Genomic DNA, 22,815 nt, shown 5'->3' with positions numbered 1-22,815 from the left:
TTGTTTACTTTGATGTAACTTTGTGCATGGGCACTCTGCATTGGTTTAAAGCTAGTTTACATCATTTCAGTTGGCTCCTGTTATTTACCAGGGACAATATTTACCATGAGCAAGCTAAACTGCTATAAGCCAAGTTTAAACTAGTGCAGTGTCCATGCAAATTTGTAGTCATTTTAACCAAATCACAACATCACAGCTTTAGTTAAACCGGAGCAACTTCTGTGTATAGACAAGCCCCAAATGTATAACTTAAGTGAGTAAAAATCAATGTTGGTCACAGTGAAATAAGTATCCAGCTGCAGACTTGCACTAAAATAACTAACCTCCAACCAATGTAGTTATTCTGCTTCCAGTTTCTGTATAGATAAGTCCTTGCATTGTTGCCTTGGCACGTCACTAATGGCTTTCCTTCTCCAGAGGAGCTCAGCACCCCCCTCCTCCACTGAAATAAACAGACCCCGGGGGTGCTCATCACCTCTGAAAGTTAGGCCACTAACCTGTCCCTCAGTTTCCCCACCTGTAAAGTAGGGATAATGAAATTACTAGCCTACTTCACTGGGATGTTGTGGTGGTTGGTTAATGGTTTGTACAGTGGGTTGAGGATATAAAATGCTATATTTATTCAGTACATTGTTATCTTCTTTTCACTTCTGTAATGATAGGGGGGAAAAAATGAGAAAAATACTACTCTTTAGAGATTTTAAAAGAACTTTTGTGGGCTCTTATTGTTTGCATGAATTCAGTCCTGACTCTGAGCTGGCAGGGGTGTGATGCAACTAAACTTAAGCATCGCTTCAGTTTTCTGATTAGAAAGCACATGACGAAGCACAGCTTCTCTAAAGAGGGGCTGTGTCCAGACCTAGATTCCTACAATGGACTCCCTCCTGGGAAGCATTTTTCCTTTTAAGTCAGAAGAAAAACATTTTTTTTAACACTGACTCCTTCTCAGCATGCCTGGGCCCTGTACCCAGATGACTTTTAAGTTATTTTTATGGGCTAGAAATGTTTACGTCCTGATGAATTTCTGCCATCAAAAGCCAGGCTGCACAGCTTAAAAACAAGCCACAGAGCGCCTTGGTACTGTTTTAGAAGATACCTTGCTTTCTAGGAGACACACATGTAGATTTGGAGGGTGGCTTGAGTAATGAGGACAGCTGCTCTTCTGAAAGCAATTAGAGGAGTTTGTTTTGGCTAAGTCGGAGTGCAGCTGTGGCACACTGGAGATCAGAATAAAGAGCAGGCCCAAAGCCCATATTTTTCTAGCTCAGGAGGCTCAATGAGGTGATTAAAGGAAAATTGGCTGCTGCTATGTAGCTTGTGTCTCCTCAGCCAGAAAAGGGGTTGAACATATGAGGGAATGGGGAAAGATTTTTAAAGGCACAAATGACTGTTAGGTGAATGTTGCCTCTTAACCTGAATGGTTAGCCAATATTTGGGGCCTTGCCTGATTTGTTTGAGTTAGGAGGAGAAAATTATTGAGTCAGGTATTTGTTTGATGCAGTTATGTTTATTTACAAAGAAAATACACACAGTCTCATTGCCCTGAACGCAGGGAACAAGGAACAAACAAGAGGCAGTTTCCGTATCCAAAAATCCAAGCCTGCTTTTCAAACAGTTCTGTGTGCAGAAGAAGTTCTCTCTTTTGGCTTCCTCCTAGGGCCACACTCACCAGTACTTATCTCGCTTTCTGATCCTGTCTCCTTCTGACACACATAGCTCCACCACTCAGTGCCCCAGCCCCTGCATTTGCAATCAGTCTATGGATACCGTCTTATTCTCCCTGAGTTAGTTATTGCTGTGGCGTTCCCGTGCTGTCCAGGGCCTTGGGTGGCACCTTCTGTTGTTGTTTACTCCTTAAAGATCTTAATTACTACTTTCATTTAGTCTGAATGAAAGATGGGTAGCATGACCATCAGCTTCAACAAGGTCTGTGATTGCCCCTAAATATATCCAGGTTAAAGAGTTTTGGAAACAGCTCTTCCTTGGAGCTGCTGCTGCAGTTTGAGATTGGTGCTGTTCCAGTTGGGCTGCGGCCTACGCTTCTGGGCTGGTAAATTTTCACAGCAGTTGGGCAACGTGTGTGTGTAATGTATAGTGTTATTACCCCTTCCCTAGATCTCTCCTCCATATATATATATTGTGCTTTACGTCAGTGGTTCCCAAACTTTTTAGTAAGGGGATCCACCAATTGCATTTTGTCGTTTCTGGGTACCCACCATTACGAATGGTGTGTGTGTGTGTGTCTGTGTGCCTGTGCGTGTGTGTTACTGTTTACTATTTTTAAATCTTTTACTAATTGAAACACAAAAGAAAAACAAAATCCCCTCCCCAGCCCCTTGCTCTTTCTTTCCCAGCCCTGTCCCCTCTTGTGGCTAGAGAACTCTAATAGGGCTTCTGGTACACCCCATTACTCCTGCAAGTAAGAGTGGAAGACAGGCTACAATAGAAAACACAAAAGAGCCTTCCAGGCTGTCTCTGTGCTGGGTAGCAATTAGCCTCTCCAAGATCCTCTCATATCTGGGGGCTTTACTGAAACAGACTCCAAAAAACCAGATTCCTCTCCCAGCAAGGGGGCCACGCAATCCCAGTCTTCCCTTGTATCAAGGTGAGGAGAGCATCCCTGCTCCCCCATCCCTGGCCTGGCCTGGCCAGGTCCCATCCTGCCCCCAAGTCCCCTGCTCAGCTCATCCTGCTCCCGCAACCCCAGCTGGCCCCTCTCTCCCTGCAGCCAGGCCACAATTGTTACCATGCTGATGACTTTCTACTTGCTTAGTCCAGCCACTTCCTCTGCGCTGCTGCTGCTGCCCATATTCCGCTCTCTACATTGCTGCCTGCTGTCCAGGGGAAGTGAGAGCAGGGTCTGGATGGCAGCAGCAGAGTGGAGGAAGAGACTGGAGCCAGCAAGTGGACAGTCCTCAGCCAGTCCTCAACCCGTGTGTGCCCTGGGATGCTTTCTCTATGCTGCTGCCTAGACCCCATTCTCAAGGCTGCTGCCTATGTTAAGTGAGAGTGGGGGTCAGGTGTAAGCACTTCCAGGGCACGTGCGGAGCTGGGACAGGCTGCTGACTGTCCGCTTGCTGGCTCTGTTGACTTCCTCTGCATTGCTGCTGCTGTCCGGATCCTAATCCCCACACTGCTGCCTGCTGCCCAGGGGAAGTGAGAGTGCTGGGGTGGGGGCACATCTCTAGGGTACAGATAACCCAATCCTCTAGTGGGTCAGGACCCACTATTTGGAAATCACTGCTTTACGTTTTGAAACACTTTACAAACATCTCCCCATATACCCTTGCGAGGGAAGTAGGAAGGCAGGCAGGCAGGCAAGTCTATTATCCCATTTTATAGAGGAGGAAACTGAGGCTGCAAGATTAAATGATTTGCCTAAGGTTACACAGTGAGGCATTGGCAGAGAAGTGAATAGAACACAGGAGGCCATTTGGTCCAGTGCTTAGACCACTCTGCCTCCTATACGTTTTTGTCTTGAAAGTCCATTTTACAACATTTGCTAAATTTGTAACTCAAACCACTGTCACTTAAAGAAAAAAAAAGAAAAGAAAAAGAAGTTGTTGTGCCTGTCTTTAAACATGACAAATCATAGATTAAGGTCTGTCAGTGTGTGGAGGTAGCAGGGCTGCGTTTATAGCTTTTGAAGAAGAAGCACAAGGTTATATTATATCATTTGCTTTCAGATATATTGTCAATGAGGGAACTGGAAATTAGAATAATCTGGGTGGAAATAGGAAATTCTAGCAAATTCAGCAGAAAAATAAATGTTTTCTTAACATTCAGTAGTCTAAGTGGGATTTCAAGGAGCAGTGGAATGGACTGTATACTTGTGTGTGCATGTAATTATTTTTTAAAAATCCATGGAATAAAGAGGTGTAATTGACTTCTAAAACAGTCTTGCCTGATGCTATAAAATCAAAGCAACTGCATAACAAATGGTTTCAATTTGGACAGACTGGCATTGTCATCAGAGCCCATAAGGCCAGACCCTTAGATGTTAGACAGGATTCATTGGTTCCACTGACATTCTTCATTCTTGCTTGCAGGGAATTGTTGATGAGACAGGTATTTGACACGTGGTGGCTGAGTGCATGTCAGCATCGAGAGAACCATACGAGAGAGAGAATGGTAAATGCAGCACTTTCCCTTGGACTTCACCAAGGGGATAGATGGAACAGTTTCCTGATCACCTCCTGTGAACATGAGCAGCACAAGATGGGCTTGCACCCATTGCTATTCCACATGAGACGATTTCCTGTGTCCATCACCACCTCTGAGGAAGCTTGCCCTGCTGCTCATTACAGCCTATATCATGAGTTCACCAATTTTCTCCTGTCTGTTGCAGGCCATTCTTCACTCTAAGCAGCAGGTGTTGGTTCGTTTCTGGTGCTCCTGGCGCAGGAGAACAGCGGTGTGTTTGGAGGAGCGAGAGAGCACGGCTCTTGCCCATGATCATTACTGCCACCTGTTGCTGCGGAAGACTTTCCATTTCTGGAAGAAGAACGTTCAGGAGATCAAATCAGAGTAAGAGGCAGCTTGAAAGGGAGACTGATCCTGATTCAGTCTCAAAATTGGCCCCTTTCACAAAGGAGTTTGATTCACACCAACACTGACCCCTCACATGTTTTAGAAGCTGTTAGCACATCCTAAATGTTTACATATTTAATAAATGTACTTTCCCAGCACAATAGCAAATGTGGATTCAGGCTTGGTGCTAGAGAAGCACAATAGGTCTCTCAGTAAGAGAACTGTCTGGTCTGTTTTTCCTTTAGGAGGATCAAGGAGGTGAAAGCTATTAGGTTTCACTATTCAAAGTGCCTGCAGTGGTCTTGGAGCAAGTGGAGAAAGGTGAGAATTCGAGCAGGTAGAGAGTTCTGAATCCTTCTCTATTTATAGATTACCTGTGCTCATCATTTAGCTGCTTAACAGACACCATATCAAAGGCATTGTATGGGCATAATACTAGTTAATCTTGGGCTACCCTAACCAAAGGCTGCTCTCTCCAAGGAGGGGTAAAATACTGCAATAAGGGAGGAGTAGGAATAGTGTGGGAAGATGAGAGGGCGTTCTTTGTTTGTCCTACATTGCTCCCCTGCTCGCAGAGGTGGGGAGGGCAGGACTGTGGCTCAGTGGTGTTACCCAGACAGTGGTTTTGGGACTATTATATGAATGTGCGTGTGAAGGCTTCCCCGACCATTAGCACTCTCTGTGCTTCCCAGAGCATCACTTAAGTGCTCCAGTCCCTGAGGGGAACTCCTGGGAAATACCACACAGTGCTTTCTGTTCTCAGGAAGGTTTTTATTAAATAACCCTTTTTAGAAAGATGATAGTTAAATATTACACCAATCTCTAGCTCTGTGATGATTGGTACCTGCATGAAACATTATCTCCAGTTCACAGAACCTTGTGGCAACCTTCTGATTTGTAACAGTTCTTCCCGTCTCTTGTGAATGGGATATTAGCAAAAAGCATGTCCGCTGCTGTTTCAACCAGCCTGACTTCAATAAAGACTGTTACTCCAAGGGCACCCTGGTGCACCCTTTACGGGAGCCTAGTGCTCTTTCTCTGCTACAACCATTCTAGGACAATACACACTGCTGGCTGGAAGTGGCAGCCCAGCTAGCATGCTCCAGATACTTTGAGTGGGAGAAGGGTCATATCATCATCCCAATGGCAAATCCCAAAGGCTCATGGCCTCCTTGCAAATTGAGTGCCACCTGGATCAATCTCTGATCAGGTGCTTAAGGTGGTCTGATTGCGTATTCAATTTATGTCCGTCACTAGCAATCATGTAGTGCCACCAAAGCTTTTGGCGCCACATGATTGTCGGCGTTGTAGTGGCATTCCTTGGTGTACACACTACAAAATTTGTTGCTTTTTCATTCCTATAATATGTGCAAAGCAAGAAAGCCACCAAAACCAAACCAGTGCTGATGAAGATGGCTGCTGGGTTCGGCACTGAATATCCTAGTTTCTGATCTTGTCCTGCCACTTGATATGGAGCGGCTGACAGAGACAGCAAGAATTGAAAATTTCAGTCTCTTTGGTTCTTCAGTCTTTCTTGGGGCCCACGTTTCACAAGGAGGATCATATGCTGTTTGGCATATCAGTCTCAGGGATGATAGCCTTTTCCCAGAATATAAAGGTTTGCTGATCTAGTGGTTGGAGAAGCAGGGCTGTCAGACCTGTGTTGCTGGGGGTCATAGGCGGGAGTGGGGTTTCTGTTGTCTTGTTAACTGGCACCAAAGTAAGCCATAAGGAAATCTGAGATCTGTGTCCTCTTCATGTGAGGGGAACAAAGTCAGCACTGCACTTCCCTTTTTTTGAACAATCTGATTGCAGGGTCCCTTTTCCCTAAATTACCCTTATATTATTAAATAAATCCTGGCATCTGAGTATTCTCCAGCTCCATTGTTACTGCTAGTGAGGTGTATCTCATGAGCCATGGGGGGAGGGCTGAACCTTTAATTTATTTGGGCTCTGCCCTTCATATGACTTGTCATCAGATCCCAGGTATTAGATTTAGGCTTGGTTTGGTGGTTGGGTGATGAGACCAGGAATCATGTGACAGTAGCCTGCGGCTTCCTATGAGAGAGAGCCTTCTCCGTCAGAGAGAGGAAGGTCGGGGCTAGGAAAGGCCATGGGGAAGTTTCTCCATAGATGAGCGGAGTCTGGAGTAGGCCTGGAAGAGCTCTCCTGCTCAGAGAGAGCTGAGAGTTAACTGGGGCCTGAAGCCACAATACAAGGGTACCTGGGAGACAGACCATCAGGGAAGTGCTCTCAGCGGATCTAGAGGGGACCAGGGTCAAAGAGGAGCAGGGGAAGGACTTTCCATACCAGCCATAGGGAAAGGCCTGACTGAAGTGACCTGCAGTGGCAGGTGGGAGCAGAAGCTGTAAGGGGAACAACAGCCTTGAGAAGAAGACACTTGAGGCTATACCATGCAGCAGAACCTGGGTTTTGGAATGAGCAGTTGAGCCCAGCAAAGGGCTGAAGAAACTGTGGAATGGGGGACGGAGTGGTTCTGGTTTAAGGTGACATTGGAACTGTTTTAATAGATGAGCCCCCAAGAAGGGGGGCTGTTTAACTTGCACAAGAGCCTAGGGGGCAGTTTGAGAACCTGAAGGGGGAAACTGAGGCAGCAGCAAGGTCTGGTGCCAGTTCAGGTAAGACCCTGTTACGCTGCTGTATGGGAGTGATGCTTCCTTGGAGGTTGGGGATCATAGGCGGGTAACTCCTCTTCTCTTTCTCTTCCCACACAGTCTGATTTTCTTTTTTGCTTGTAGTATGTGGGACATCGGTCTAAGAAGTGGAAGACGTTGTTGCGAGCAGACATGTATTATCATCACTCACTGCTGGCCAGGGTTTTGGCTGCCTGGAAGGTAGGAGGATTATGTTTGTTTCATTGCTGAAGCTTGCTGTGTCTGCACCTGCCACTCTGAGGAGGGAATGCCTGATCTGCGTATGTGTTTGACTTTAGGATCCACACAAAGAATATGAGGCCTAATGCTGCTACCGCTACCGGAGAGTCTCCCTTGAGCTCCATTGGTGGAGCCCTGTGTTTTTGGAGTACAGAGCTCTGACGTCTCTCCTGGCTTGTGTGGCTGTATATATGTGATATGTAGATAGCTGCCAGTCACTCAGGATGGCAAATCCCATGTTGCTAATGTATAATTGCTATTGAGAGTAACAAGAGGAGTGCTAAACTCTGGTGGCTGCAGCTTCTGCATCTGCTCCTGGACAACTGCTGCTGAGAGTTCCCCAGAGAACTCCTCACCATAGTGTTCCTAACGGCTAGGGGAAGTCTCACTTCAACACTGCTTTCCTTGCAGAGTTACCAGCAGAACATACAGTGCATTCTACGCCAAGTCGATGAAAAGGATGAGGAGCGTAATAGGGTGCTGTTGCGGTAAGCCTGCCCCTCCCCATGCAACTCTCGAAAGAAGCAGCTTGCCCTAGACCTCCTTGACTGGCACATTCACTAATGCCTGAGCTTTTGACACTGAGAACTAACTCTCCCCTGCTTCACTGTTTTTCTGCATCTCAGCCAAACTAAAAGGAATGGTAACGTTCTCATGGGACTCGATGCTGGCTGTGACCTTCTTGTGGATACGTAGGGTTGTGAGGCACCTCGCTACCACCTGCTTTTAGCATGCGTAAGCCTTGCCTGTGCCTCTCAAGGGTCAGCTCCCCAGCTCCACGGGCAACATGAGCACTCACTCCTAGGCCTCACCAGCCCCTCTGTCTCTCTACAGGCTAGCAATGGGCACACGCCAACCCTCGAGCCCTCCAAGTATCTCCCTGGTGTGTCCAGCCCCTGGTGCACTGGACACTCACAGTATTCACAGATTTGCTGCTTCCAACGAAACAGTAAACCTCAGTTTATCAGTTCCACCTCAGATCACCGCTCCTCTGAACACACTAGCACTTAGATATGTTTATAGTAAAATCAAGTATACATTTATTTAACAAAGCATAGAGATTGAAATAATAGAAGTAGAATTATTGGAAACATTTGGTTATGTATGAAATAAAATCATAACATATTCTAGATCTTAGAGTTAATTAACTAGATGCTCTCAAGTCTTGTAGAGGAACGGTCATCCTTGCAGTGCTTCACAGCCAGATTGGCAGTGACCCTCCGTTCATGACACACACTGTCAACTTGCCTCCTAGGGAAGGCCCCAGTATATTCCCCCCACCCCCAAACACATACCAGTCCCATCCTTTGTCTTTATTCATAAACAGGGCCCCCTCTTCCCCCCACTGTTTGTTTCATCTTGTAGATTTCCTTTCTTGTAGATTTCATAATCTCTTCTTTTGCCTGTGGCTCAGTATGCAAGTAGGCATAGAGTGTGAGGCATACAGTATACAAATGACCAGACAGAGAGATAAGTGTCTGCTGCCTCCTGCCTGAAAGGAACATCTCTGACGTATGTCACTTCCTGGTGACCTGCCTTAACTCCAAGACCTTAAGAACATAATTTTCAGTAGAGATACATAACTCCTTAAATATTATCCTTACATGCATTTTGCAATGATGACGACCAGAGCGCTATTGGCTCTCAGGAGAGACTTCACATGCTACCATTTGGTGAGCTATTGTGCATATATCCCAGCAGATCCCTCTTTGTGCCAGTTGGCATCAAGAAATCCCTGGGTGACTTTGCTCATTACGCACCAGTCTCTTAAAGCATCTTTTGTCCCGTTTCAAAGCCTTCTCCTTGTGGCATAACTCTTCTTGTGGTGCCTGCTGGAGCCACAACTCAGAACAAATGTAGGATCAGACCCCGATAAACATATTGGCTAGTAAACTACATCCTGTCCTTGCAGTGGATGGACTCTGCTATGATCTTAGTGATGGTGCCCTTGGAGCAGATATAGTTTGTCTTGTTTCTTACAGGTGGCAGGACCAGGAAGGGCATTGGTCACCCTGCATTATCTGCAGTCACTTTAGTTTTTTTTTATCAACTGGGAACTGTGTTTTGCTGCTGTTTTTTCAGTGCCTGGCTGCACTTGCGGGCATGATGTCAGGTGCTTGGCTATGTTTAAGACACTAGAAATAAAGGTGGGTTTGTGGATACAGCAATTTTTTGGGTTCCTCTTCATGAATGGAAAGGTGCCAAAGGTCGAGCCAGCTTCCAAGAGGAGGGGAAAAGTATGTGATGAAAATCACTGTTGATCTCTAGGTTTCTGTTTCCCACTTTGTCCTTAGACAGGTGCTGAGTATCTGGAGAGAAAATACTGTTGCCCTTGTGGGTGAAGCTAAGAAAGTTGTACAGGCAGAACTGCACTACAGGAGATCAACTCTCTCAAAGGTGGGATCTGCGTAGGGAGCTTGGAGGCCATTTTAGCCTGGAAGTAGAGCTAGTCCAACAGGAGTCACTTCAGGGAATAGTACAGTAGTACTTAGTCGGGGGAAGCTTACAGCTTCACATAGGAGCCACTACAAAGAAGGATGCAGAAGCTGGGGAACTTGCTGCTCTGAGTCCCAGCCTATCTCAGCAGGAGTCTTTGCCGGCACTGGCTGTGAGGGAGTCCACAGCTTTTCACTATCCCATTTCCTGGAAGGGAATAGCATGGCAGCTTTGGCTGTGTGGAGGAAAACCCCTTCAAGAAATGCAAAGGGGATATGGGTCGAATGGCTGCTCTTAGGAACCCTGCTCTGGGGGCATAGAATTTCCATTAGTGGAGGGTTTTCCCACACCTGCTGCAGTTCACTTGAGTGATGGGGTGACAGGGTGTGTTTGTGGTACAGGTGATGTGGGGCACTTGACTTCAATTCTAACCTCCAAAGAGTACTGCGGTATTAGTTTGTATCCTGTCCCTCTGCTCTAACTCCCTAGGTGCTACTCCAGTGGAGGGACACTACCTGTCTGCGGGTGTACTGCCGCCAGCAGGAGGCAGCAGCTCTGAGGCAGGCCAGGAGGTGTTTGGATATGGGTGAGCCTCGGGGACGAGGAATGTAAAGCACTCTCCAAAGGACCTGGTCACTGTGTTAGAGCAGCGTGTGGCTTTGTTGCATGAATTCTGACACTCATTTGTTGGTGTGTGAATCCGAGAAGCACACATCTCTGTAAGGCAACCATGTATTTGCTCTGCATAGATGAGATGAACTGGGTCTGTCATGATGACTGTGTGGTAGTGACATTGTTCTACAGGGTTTCCTGCAATGTAATGGGTGTTCATGGGTTGACTAGCTGTGTACAAATTAAGAGATCGTTCCTAGGGTACGAGGGATGGTCTACTGGATAGGACATTGGCCCAGGATTCAAGCAATTTGCCACAGGCTTCTTGTGTGACCTTGGGCCAGTCGCTAAATCTACCCTGAGCCTCAGTTCCTCATCTATAAAATAGGAATAACACTTCCTCCTCGCAGGGGTGTTGTCAAGATAAAATCCATTAATGGTTGTGAGAAGCTCAAATAGTACAGTGATGAGGGCCAAACAAATACCAAGAGGTTCAGGCAAACCTTGTATAAGGTGAATTGAAAAACACTGTTTCTTTTGTTTTTTATAGCACAAATATTTGAAATAAAAATAATAATATAAAGTGAGCACTGTACACTTCGTATTCTGTGTTGTAATTGAAATCAATATATTTGAAAATGAAGAAAACATCCAAAAATATGTAAATAAATGGTATTCTATTATTGTTTAACAGTGCGATTAAACGCGCGACAGCCCTAATTAAAAGTAACTAGGATTAATAATGCTTTCCATCCAAGACTCACAAAATACTTCATACATTTTTGACTTAATGTTACCGCCCCCCCACTTACAGGTAGGAGGTGGTATTATCCCCATTTTCCAGGTGAGGAAACTGAGGCACGAAAGTCAAGTTACTTGTCTAAGGTCACAACTAAAGTTGTTGGCAGAGCTGGAAAGACATTGCAGGTCTCCTGACTCCCTATCCTATGCCTTAACCACAAGACCATCCTTCCTTCCAGGTGAAATACTATCGTAGGAACTGAGAAATATTGTCAAACAAAACTGGAGATTAAAGAACAGGTTTCTTGGGTGCTCCTGACTGAGATAGAAATGGGCATCCTGCTGATTCCTTGATTCATGTGTTCTTCTTGTAACAGTGCATTTAAGGGCCACGTTTCTTCACTGGAAGGAATTCACCACGAGGTCCTTGGTGCTGAGAGTCCAGCTAGACACTGCAGCTCAGCACCACCAGAGGCAACTGCTGCGAGAGTGCCTGGCAAAGTGGAAGCAGTATCATCTGCAGTGCATAGGGAAGATGGTAAGAAGGAGCAGGGATCGTGGGAGGTGAAAGCTCTAGTCTGAGGGAGAAAGCCCTTCCACAGCACATGCCCCTTTAATGGGGCACTTTTACAGACAGAGTTCATTTCCACAGTCTAAGCTGGAGAGCAGTGGGAGCCTTGTGCAACATGGAGGAGTTGGCATCACCTGTCACAGCATAAAGCCCTCAGGAGAAGGGGGTGGAGAGCATTCTCATTTGGGAGGGGAGATTGGGAAGGGCTGGGATTGCCCTGTGTGGGCTGTTGGTGAGGGAAACCCATGCTGGGCTCAGGCATATTTGCCAAAGGATGGACTGTCGAGCGCTGTCATACTGATGTTCTCTGGCTGTCATTAATGCTAATGAAAAGTTACTATGGGTGGGTCCCTGTTCTGCTTTCCTGCCAGCTGGCCCAGATACGTGGTGTGTGTCTGTCAGTATGACTTATTGTGCTGATTCCCTGACAGCTCCTGCAGAGACGGGGAGACCAGCTGATGGCTCAGAGACTCTGCTCTACCTGCTTTTCCTGCTGGAAGAGACAGGTGAGGAGCTATCCCACAGAGACAGGCACTGAGCCTCCTGCTGGTCCTGTCCAACTTTCTCCTTCAGACTCCATCTGCGGCACTGAAATACAGAGATATGGGGGGAGTGTAAGGAAGCTTGTGTCCAAATATCATCTGGGCTGGTGGCTCCATTAGCATGAGGTACACCCAGCCCTGTGGCCTTAGGGTAACCCTCTCAGTCTAAAGAAAAGAGATGGAGTTCAATGAAATCCCCATCACCCACTTGCACTGGGTGTCGGTGTCAGGCTGCAGTGTGCAAGGGTTGGCAGTGTTTAAAGAAAAAGCCACCCCAATGAATGATATTCAGCAGCTCTTTCTTGTGGCCAGTGGAAATGTCCCATGGGTGACGGGAGGCAGCCCTGCAGGCTAAAGAGTTAATCCTTTTGCTTTCAAAACTGAAAGGTTAATGCCTTTCAGCCGCTCCATAGGCGGGGCCTTTCCCTGAGCTTATATGCAGTGTGTGTGACCCTTACGAAGGAGTTGAAGGCACAGGGAGCTGATGCATTCTCCCACTGCAATCTCCATCACCTCTGTAAATCACATCACTTCATCTTCTGCTGGGATCTCTGGGGTATAGCACATACATGCCTAACCACTGAACCAGGTGCTGTGTGATTTGTTTTGCTAACAGCTGGCGCAGAAGCAATGGGAACGGCAGGAGACAGTGCGGGCACTGTGGCATTGGTCACTCTCGCTGCAGGGGAAGGTAAGGTGTGCATATGGTGCACTTTGGGGTCTGCACTGTGTATGCATGTGGGGTCAGCTCCCTTGGGCAGATGGGCCAGGGAGCACCTTCTCCTCTTTGTTTCATCTTCAGAGCTCCCTGTGCTGCTCTGAGGTGCTGGGTATCTTTGGTCCCTGACTCTCCTCTGATAAAAACCATTGGCCTGGGACTCCTCTGTCTAACTCCAGCTGATTTCCTCACCCTGTCCCCCACCCCTTTAGGACAGAAACTAGCCATGATACATCTCTGGATGTTACTGTCCTGTGGAGGGACTTATGGTCTGCAGGGGGAGTTTTTGGTGCCTAGGTCTGTCTCCTCTGAGAGGCAGTAACTCTTGTAGCAATGCTCTTGCAGCTTGCTGCTCCTTCTTTTTACTGCAGGTGTTTGATGCCTGGCTGGGGTTTGCCCTGGAGCGGCAGCGGAAGAAAGGCCGCATTGAAAAAGCTGTAGCGGTTTACCGTGCTGCCCTGTTGAAGGAGGGTGTGACCCAGATCCTGACGTATATGGCTGGCATGAAACAGTTCCGGGGGCAGCTTCAAGCCCAGCACCAGCTGAAGGTAAACAAGACTCACATCACTGTTCTGTCCTGGGCACTACACCTGCCCTGAAGCGAGGTGGGATTTCAGGTTTTATGTTAATCGCTTCTCTGATATGGAGATACCACTCTGTCCTCATCTCCCAGCAGACCTCATTGTCCCTTTGCTCAGCGGGGTCTGTAACACTTCAGACAGGTGCTGCTAGGTAGGAGATTGAAGTCCAGGGCCTCCATGGTAGCATTCTCTGAAATGCTTCCAGTTCCACGCACAGGGTCCCTTAGACAGGCAGAACTACTGGGTCTCAATGCGTGGATGAGACAATGGTGTAGGGAGGAGGGATTTAGATTTATTAGGAACTGGGGAAACTTTTGGGAAAGGGGGAGCACATACAGAAAGGATGGGCTCCACCTACACCAAAATGGAACCAGATTGCTGGCCCTTAAAATTAAAAAGGTCATAGAGCAGTTTTTAAACTAAGGGCTGGGGGAAAGCTGGCAGGTGCGTAGGAGCATGTGGTTTGGACAGAGACATTCCTTGCAGGAGGATCTATCAATGGAGATTCTCTATGTCCTATAAGGAGGAGAGGATTGAAGATGATAAAATACGGGTAGGATCTGATGAGAAACAGTCAAACAAAAGAGAGTTCCATTCAATTACAGCTAAAAAGTGACTAGTTATTAAAGTGCTTATACACAAATACTAAAGTCTAAATAAGAAGATGAGTGAACTAGAGTGCCTCATATTAAATGAGGATATTGATATAATAGGCATCACAGAAACTTGGTGGAATGAGGATAATCAGTGGGACTCAGTAATACCAGGATACAAAATATATTGGAAGGACAGAACAGGTCGTGTTGGCAGGGGAGTGGCACTATATGTGAAAGAAAGCGTAGAATCAAATGAAGTAAAAATCTTAAATGAACCAAACTGTACCATAGAATCTCTATGGATAGTAATTCCATGCTCTAATAATAAGAATATAGCAGTAGAGCTATATTACCGACCACCCGACCGGGATGGTGATAGTGACTGTGAAATGCTCAGGGAGATTAGAGAGGCTATAAAAATAAAAATAAAATCAATAATAATGGGGGATTTCAACTATCCCCATATTGACTGGGTACATGTCACCTCAGGACGGGATGCAGAGAGAAAGTTTCTTGACACCTTAAATGACTACTTCGTGGAGCAGCTAGTCTTGGAATCCACAAGAGGAGAGGCAATTCTTAATTTAGTCCTAAGTGGAGCACAGGATCTGGTCCAAGAGGTGAATATAGCTGGACCACTTGGTAATAGCAACTATAATATAATTAAATTTATCATCCCTGTGTTGGGGAAAACACCACAGCAGCCCAACACTGTAGCATTTAATTTCAGAAAGGGGGACTATACAAAAATGAGGAAATTAGTTAAGCAGAAATTAAAAGGTACAACGCCAAAAGTGAAATCCTTGCAAATTGCATGGAAACTTTTTAAAGACACCATAATAGAGGCTCAACTTAAATGCATACCCCAAATTAAAAAACATAGAGAACCAAAAAAGTGCCACTTTGGCTAACGAACAAAGTAAAAGAAGCAGTGAGAGACAAAAAGGTATCCTTTAAAAAGTGGAAGTTAAATCCTATTGAGGAAAATAGAAAGGAGCATAAACTCTGGCAAACAAAGTGAAAAATATAATTAGGAAGGTCAAAAAAGAATTTGAAGAACAGCTAGCCAAAGACTCAAAGTAATAGCAACATGTTTTTTAAGTACATCAGAAGCAGGAAGCCTGCTAACCAACCTGTGGGGCTACTGGACAATCGAGATGCTAAAGGAGCACTCAAGGACGAAAAGGCCATTGCAGAGAAACTAAATGAATTACACTTCTACCCTGATATAACGCTGCCCTCGGGAGCCAAAAAATCTTACCGTGTTATAGGTGAAACTGCGTTATATCGAACTTGCTTTGATCCGCCGGAGCGCACAGCTCCACCCCCTGGAGCACTGCTTTACCGTGTTATATCCAAATTCGTGTTATATCGGGTCGCGTTATATCGAGGTAGAGATGTATTTGCATCCGTCTTCATGGCTGAGGATGTGCGAGAGATTCCCAGACCTGAGCCATTCTTTTTAGGTGACAAATCTGAGGAACTGTCCCAGATTGAGGTGTCATTAGAGGAGGTTTTGGAACAAACTGATAAATTAAGCAGTAATAAGTTACCAGGACCAGATGGTATTCACCCAAGAGTTCTGAAGGAACTCAAATGTGAAATTGCAGAACTACTAACTGTAGCTTGTAACCTATCATTTACATCAGCTTCTGTACCAGATGACTGGAGGATAGCTAATGTGATGCCAATTTTTAAAAAAGGACTCCAGAGGTGATCCCTGCAATTACAGGACGGTAAGCCTGATTTCAATACCAGGCAAACTGGTTGAAACTATAGTAAACAACAAAATTATCAGACACATAGATGAACATAATTTGTTGGGAAATAGTCAACATGGTTTTTGTAAAGGAAAATCATGCCTCACCAATCTACTAAAATTCTTTGAGGGGCTCAACAAGCATGTGGACAAAGGATATCCAGTGGATATAGTGTACTTAGATTTTCAGAAAGCCTTTGACAAGGTCCCTCACCAAAGGCTCTTAAGCAAAGTAAGCTGTCATGGGATAAGAGGGAAAGTCCTCTCATGGATTGGGAACTGGTTAAAAGATAGGAAACAAAGGGTAGGAATAAATGGTCAGTTTTCAGAATAGAGAGAGGTAAATGGTGGTGTCTCCCAGTGGCCTGTACTGGGACTAGTCCTATTCAACATATTCATAAATGATCTGGGAAAAGGGCTAAACAGTGAGGTGGCAAAATTTGCAGATGATACAAAATTACTGAAGATAGTTAAGTCCCAGGCAGACTGCGAAGAACTACACAAGGATTTCACAAAACTGGGTGACTGGGCAACAAAATGGCAGATGAAAGTCAATGCTAATAAATGCAAAGTAGTACACACTGGAAAACGTAATCCCAACTATACATATAAAATGATGGGGTATAAACTAGCTGTTACCACTCAAGAAAGAGATCTTAGAGTCATTGTGGATAGTTCTTTGAAAACATCCACTCTGTGTGCAGCAGCAGTCAAAAAAGCAAACAGAATGTTGGGCATCATTAAGAAAGGGATAGATAATAAGACAGAAAATATCTTATTGCTTCTATATAAATCCGTGGTACGCCCACATCTTGAATACTGCATGCAGAGGTGGTTGCCCCATCTCAAAAAAGAGATATTGGAATTGGAAAAGATTCAGAAAAGGGCAACAAAAATGATTAGGGGTATGGAACAGCTTCCGTATGAGGAGAGATTAATAAGATGGGGACTTTTCAGCTTGGAAAAGAGACGACTAAGGAGGGATATGATAGATAAAATCATAACTGGTGTGGAGAAAGTAAATAAGGAAGTGCTAGCTACATAGGGAACAAATATTTAATAATGAGCTCTTCAGTGTAGCAGAGACAGATATAACACGATCCAAGGCTGGAAGTACAACCTAGACAAATTCAGACTGGAAATAAGGTGTAAATTTTTGACAGTGAGGATAATCAACCCTTAGAATAATTTACAAAGGGTCATGATGAATTCTCCATCACTGACAATTTTGAACTCAAGATTAGGTGGTGGTGTGGTTGGTTTTTTTGGTTTTTGTTTTGTTTTGTTTGTTTTTCCTGGAAAAAAAACAAAACACTCTAGGAATTATTTTGAGGAAGTTCTATGGCCAGTGTTATACAGGAGGTCAGACTAGATGATCACAGTGGTCCCTTCTGACCTTGGAATCTATGAATCTATTTACTTCTTCTCATAACACAAGAACTAAGGGTCACCAAATGAAATTAATAGGCAGCAGGTTTAAAACAAACAAAAGGTTGTATTTTTTCACACAACGTGCAGTCAACCTGTGGAACTCCTTGCCAGAGGATGTGAAGGCCAAGACTATAACAGGGTTCAAAAAAGAACTACATAAGTTCATGTAGGATAGGTCCATCAATGGCTATTAGTCAGGATGGGCAGGGATGGTGTCCTTAGCCTCTGTTTGCCAGAAGCTGGGACTGGGCGGCGGGATGGATCATTTGATGATTACCTGTTCTGTTCATTCCCTCTGGGGCACCTGGCATTAGCCACTGTCAGAAGACAGGATACTAGGCTAGATGGACCTTTGGTCTGACCCAGTATGGCCAGAAGATCTCCTCATGATCATCTAGTCCAGGGGTGGCCAAATCTTGGCTCGCGAGCCGCATGCAGCTCTTTTACAGTTAAAGTGTGGCTCTTGGAGCCCCCCCCCCCCATTCTCCACCTACCAGACTTTGGGGGGAAGCTCAGGATCTCTGCCTTGCAGCGGGATGGTTGGGTAGGGGCTTCTGCCCAGTGGGAAGGGGGGTTTAGGGGCTTCAGCCCTGCAGGGCACACCTGCCCGGGCTTGGGGCTTCAGCAGGAGTGGGGCAGAAGCCCCGAACCCTGGTAGGTGCCTCCCGTGGGGCAGAAGCTCTGAGCCTCAGCAGATGCGTGTCAGCTCTCGAACTTCTGAAGATTGTCATATGTGGCATGGAGGGTCAGTAAGCTTGGCCATCCCTGATCTAGTCTGACCTCTTGCACATTGCAGGCCACAGACCCTCACCCACCCACTCTGGTATTAGATCCATAACCTCTTGCTGAGTTTCTCAAGTCCTCAAATCATGATTTAAAGACTTCAAGTTACAGAGAATCCACCATGGGCACTAGTTTAAACCTGCAAGTGACCCATGTCCCATACTGCAGAGGAAGGTGAAAACCCCCCAGAGTCTCTGCCAATCTGACCTGGGGGGAAATTCCTTCCTGACCCCAAATATGGCGATCAGTTAGACCCAGAGCTTGTGGGCAAACCCAGCAGCCAGACACCATCCTGTTATCCATTGCTACTTCCCAAGGACATCCCTTCCTGGGTGGCATGCTGCTGCTTCCCCCTACTCTCCTCCATCAAACGACCTGCTGCTCTTTCTGCTTGGCAGGCAGCCTACAGCCTTCACCAGACAGTGTATCGTTGTGCCATGCTGTGGAAACGAAAGGCTCTCTGCAGGAACCTGGACAAGCCTCACTCCTCTCTGCCTTCTCTGAAGAAGAGGGTGACATTTAAGATGCCCATGCCTGATGTCAACCCTGGGGCAGGAGGAGACGCAGCAAAGGCAGTGACTCTGTGCTCTGTGCCGCAGCCCATGAAGAGCGACGATTTGCCGTTCCTCCTTGCTGCTGGGGATTCGGTTCTTAGTGAGCTGTGAGTGTAAAGTTTCAGCACATCCTGCATTACGCTCGCATTGCATTTCTGAGTTCTTTTCTTAAATCCCTGCTGTGACTTTCCACACAACTTCCCCTTCCCTCCTGCTGCTGCACGGTATGTCTGTTAATGTTGAGTTATAATAGAACTGCTGCATAATGTATACAGCTGCCCATGAATAATGGAAGGACTCGTGACTCTTCCTTGGCAGCCCATTACTAGCCCAGCCAAGCTTAATGACTTCCCAATGGAACTTCCTCACTGTATGGCAATGGATTACTGGGGTCCTGGTGATCTCTAAGTGGGAGCTCACACAGGAATGCCTGCAAAGTGGTGCAGGGATAGAAATATTACCATCACGAAACTCATCTGACCACAGTGAGGTCCCAGAGCTGCCACTAAGCCACACAGTGCTAGGTCTTAGCTGTGCTGAAATCGGTCAGTCCTCTCCCCGGCTTTATGGGAAAGGGGAACTATGTGCTTTCTGAAAGCTGTTTCCTAAAAATCTCTTGCCAGCCTTGCTGGTGATCTCATGCTGAGTGTGCATTTTGTGTGGGCAGGGGGATGACTGGGGAGGCTGCCTCAGTCAAGGACAGGAGTCCCTGGGATCTTAGCAATTGCCTGATTTTTTTTTTTTTGTTGTTTTCCCAGAAACGCAGTCCGCCAGGCAAGACTACAGCCCCGTAGACCTGACTTCCTGCTGCAGTCTCTGGAGAGAGAGGGCTTGTTGGGGATACCTTTCAATGAGTAAGAACACTTGATCTTTAAAAGTAGGGGAGGAGAATCTAATTGGAGTGGTGATTGCGATGACCCTCTTGCTGTGCTCCTGCCACGCTAACTGAATGTACCACCTTGTGAGCTGTGAAATTTATTAAGTTCTGTTGAGAGTTTACTTTGCATAGACCTCTCTTCTGTGCAATATGAAGGGCAGCACAGTGACACGAAGAGCTTCAGATTGCTTACACAATGGAAAAGAATAACAGAGCAGTCAGAGGGGTTAACCTACCATGCGCTAAGAGCTTAGTTTCACCAGTACATAAATTTGAGGGAAAGACTGAATTAATCTAAAACATAGTGTGCCCCCAAAAAGAGGCGCAAGTTCTTCTCTGCAAAGAGTCTGTGCAAAAAGGCTTTGGAGCTGTCTGTATTTAGAGCCTCAATGATTTCCAGAATTTGTGGGCTCAATTTACAAGCAAAAGGTGTTTTTTCTAACTGCCTGCCCTGCAGCTTAACATGGAATCTGAGTGTCACACTGGCGACTTTCTGGCTCATGGATCCTAAGCCCTGCCCTCATTTGCCCCGAGATACCAGACAATCTGGAACTGAATTTTGGCCTTGCCATTGGAACCTCATTATTAATTTTGTTAATGAGGTGTGAGCTAGAATAGACTCCTGCTCCCCGGTCTTGGCTGAATTTGCTCTGCGGGGCTAAGAGGAGTAAGAAGTATTTGCTAGTCAATAAACAAACCAGAGCTGACCCTGCGTCCCCACAGGGTGCAGAGCTGCTGAGCAAGGAGTTACCATTTTTGCAGTCCCTCTTCTGCGTGTGATTTACAGTGCTGAGGATGCTCAAAGAGCCACCTGTTATGCTATCCGTGCTAGTTCCAGCTATGATATCACTTCTCTCAGAAATGAATGGGTTGAAGCTGCACCGGCTGTAGAAGCAAACGTTTTTCAACAGGAAAACCTTATTGAAAGTATTTAGTAGGCTCTTTTCCACGCTCTCTTTAGAAACCCCACTTTTATAGCTAGTAGTACAGCTTCAGAGAGAGGGAAGATACTGCAGTTCAGAGAAGTCTCTCTCTCCATTCTCTGTGTTGTCTACACCTGGATCAGGTCCCCACTGCAGGGACCAAAATGATGTAGCTTACCGTTTTTACCACTTACCCTTTTTTTTTTTTTTTTAAAGATGCTGTCAATAGGTTCAGGTTAAAATGCTCCAGGAGGGGAGATACCAGGCACCTAAGATCCCTCTAAGCTGCACGGCCATGCAGCTTCCAGTATTAAGCCCCACTCAGGGCTGTGGCGGGGAGAGATGCCTCTCCCCCAGCATGGACCTGCCGCAGCGGGAAGAGGTGGCCCTCCCCGCCAGCCCCAGCATGGACCTGCCCCGGACTTGCCGCGGCCAGGGAGAGGAACCCCTTCCTCGGCCCAGCCCAGCCCAGCCCCACCGGAGCTGCTGCAGCCAGGGAGGAGGCACCTCTCCTCTGGCCCCGAGCTCCTGCAGCGAGAGCGGGCTGGAGGGAGTCCTCTCTCCCCACTGCAGTCCTGGGACAGCCCGCACCCAAAACCCCTCATCCCCGGCCCCCCCACAGAGCCCTTCCCCACATACCCCAGCCCTGAGCCCCCGCCCCCACCCCAGAGCCTTCACCCCTAGCCGGAGCTCTCACCCTCTGCACCCAACCCTCTGCCCCAGTCCTGAGTCCCCTCCTGCACCCTGAACCCCTCGGCCCCACCCCCCCACATGACTTTTGTTATTTGCACCAATATGAAGGTAATGTGTCACACATCACCTCCATATTGGTGCACATAACAAAATTCATTCCACACACAGATGTAAAAAATTAGAGGAAACACTGCCAGGCATCATCTCTTATCTGAGGCTTTTTTGATCTTTAATGATTGTGTTGGTTCTTCCAGGCTTGTTGCCTGTTAAAGAACTTAACATGGGTCCTAACCAGGTTGCTATTGTCCCTTAGCAACAGTGCTTTTCATAGCAGGAGCAGCACAGTTTCTTATGATCCTTTGCCACAGATTGAAGACAATGTTGCTAAGCAACGTATACGGTATTTTTCAGTGGCTTACCGGGCTGTCTGACTCTTTACAGTGGATTAACCTCCACTAGGGTGAATGGTTATAACTGTGTGTTCCCCTTCTGGCTATTCTGGATTGAATATAAAGAAGAATATGGGGCTGGCTGGAAAGTAACAAACCCTTCTCCCTTTCCTTCCCCTTCTAGACTGGAGGGACCAGAGGTGCCTTTGCCGCAAACATCCATGAACAAACATCCTGCTCAGGCTGGGGCCTTACTTGCCTCAAGTCAAACAGAGCAAAGCGGCTGTAATCAGCTGTTCCAGATGGATAGCACTAGTTACTCCTCATGCCCCCTTACTGTGCCTACCCCTCTAACCTGTGTACCATCTTGGACGCAAGGCACATGCCATCCTGCTCAGACTAGTCCAAAGCCAGTGCTGTTGCCTCCCTCGTCCTTCATGTCACGTTTGAGATGTGAATCAGAAAAGGTGAGTTTCATGCAGAAGTAACTAGAATACCGGACAACTGGAGTTGGCGGATGCAGCTTTACTATCCGATTTTCTTCCAGGGCTCCCACCCCTTCTTGCCTGAGCTGGCCTGTGCCTCCCCTTACACCTGGTCCTGCCTTTTTAATAGATCAAGTTAGATAGGATTGATGTGCATTTGGAGCCTTTCTCCTCCACTTGCCCAGTCACTACAGTGACAATCTGAAGCAACAATTTGCTTTTTGGCTAATTCATGTGTGTGGTATTGCACTAGAATTCACGTCTTTCCTGGTCCTGTCCCCTTCTCAGCAAGGTGTCATTACTAGCTGCTGACATCTGAGAGTGCTGCTCTATCCAAGGGTTGAGAGTAGCTACAGCCAGATGAAATCTAGTTGAGACTGACTAAATTCAGCAGCAGCTCTTATGCCTGCAGGTTTCTTTAGCAAACAAAGGGAGGGGAAGGGAGGAATGGGAATCTGCAAACATTTGAACAGCATTTAAATTCCTCTGCTCTATTGCAGAGGGGAGGAGTTGTTTACCCTTCCAGAAGAGATGGGAAAGCTCTGACTTCATGAAATATCATGTAAGGAGCAAGGCTGACTGCAGGCACCTGTGGACACCAAGTAACTGCAGGGTCCCCCTCAGTGGAAGGAGGGCTTAGTATGTTAGGCCATGTACAGAGTTCTGTTTTAAAGCCCTTTGTGGCCCTGCTCACCCGAAT

General features: G+C 46.5%; 1 protein-coding gene across 4 annotated transcripts in view; it reads left to right on the top strand.

The window, feature by feature from the left end:
• Window positions 1–22,815, top strand: part of SFI1 (SFI1 centrin binding protein) — a 50,609-nt gene that overhangs the window by 23,018 nt on the left and 4,776 nt on the right. For all 4 annotated transcript variants that reach the window (XR_002907987.3, XM_024197988.3, XM_024197987.3 and 1 more), the window contains exons 16-29: window positions 4,050–4,131; window positions 4,349–4,527; window positions 4,776–4,851; window positions 7,290–7,385; window positions 7,836–7,912; window positions 9,719–9,821; window positions 10,350–10,446; window positions 11,591–11,751; window positions 12,216–12,290; window positions 12,943–13,017; window positions 13,416–13,592; window positions 18,593–18,855; window positions 19,507–19,602; window positions 21,815–22,097. Coding sequence is in view for 3 of the 4 variants with exons in the window: in XM_024197988.3 (XP_024053756.1) it covers window positions 4,050–4,131; window positions 4,349–4,527; window positions 4,776–4,851; window positions 7,290–7,385; window positions 7,836–7,912; window positions 9,719–9,821; window positions 10,350–10,446; window positions 11,591–11,751; window positions 12,216–12,290; window positions 12,943–13,017; window positions 13,416–13,592; window positions 18,593–18,855; window positions 19,507–19,602; window positions 21,815–22,097 (1,840 nt within the window). In the remaining variant the exon portion in view is untranslated. The remainder of the gene's footprint in view (window positions 1–4,049; window positions 4,132–4,348; window positions 4,528–4,775; window positions 4,852–7,289; window positions 7,386–7,835; window positions 7,913–9,718; window positions 9,822–10,349; window positions 10,447–11,590; window positions 11,752–12,215; window positions 12,291–12,942; window positions 13,018–13,415; window positions 13,593–18,592; window positions 18,856–19,506; window positions 19,603–21,814; window positions 22,098–22,815) is intronic.

Source organism: Terrapene carolina, unplaced genomic scaffold (assembly GCF_002925995.2).
Source record: "Terrapene carolina triunguis isolate 2854851 unplaced genomic scaffold, T_m_triunguis-2.0 Scaffold790, whole genome shotgun sequence".
NCBI classification, from domain to species: domain Eukaryota; kingdom Metazoa; phylum Chordata; order Testudines; family Emydidae; genus Terrapene; species Terrapene triunguis.
The sequence above is the reverse complement of the archived record's forward strand: the minus strand, read 5'-3'. Positions and strand labels throughout refer to the sequence as shown.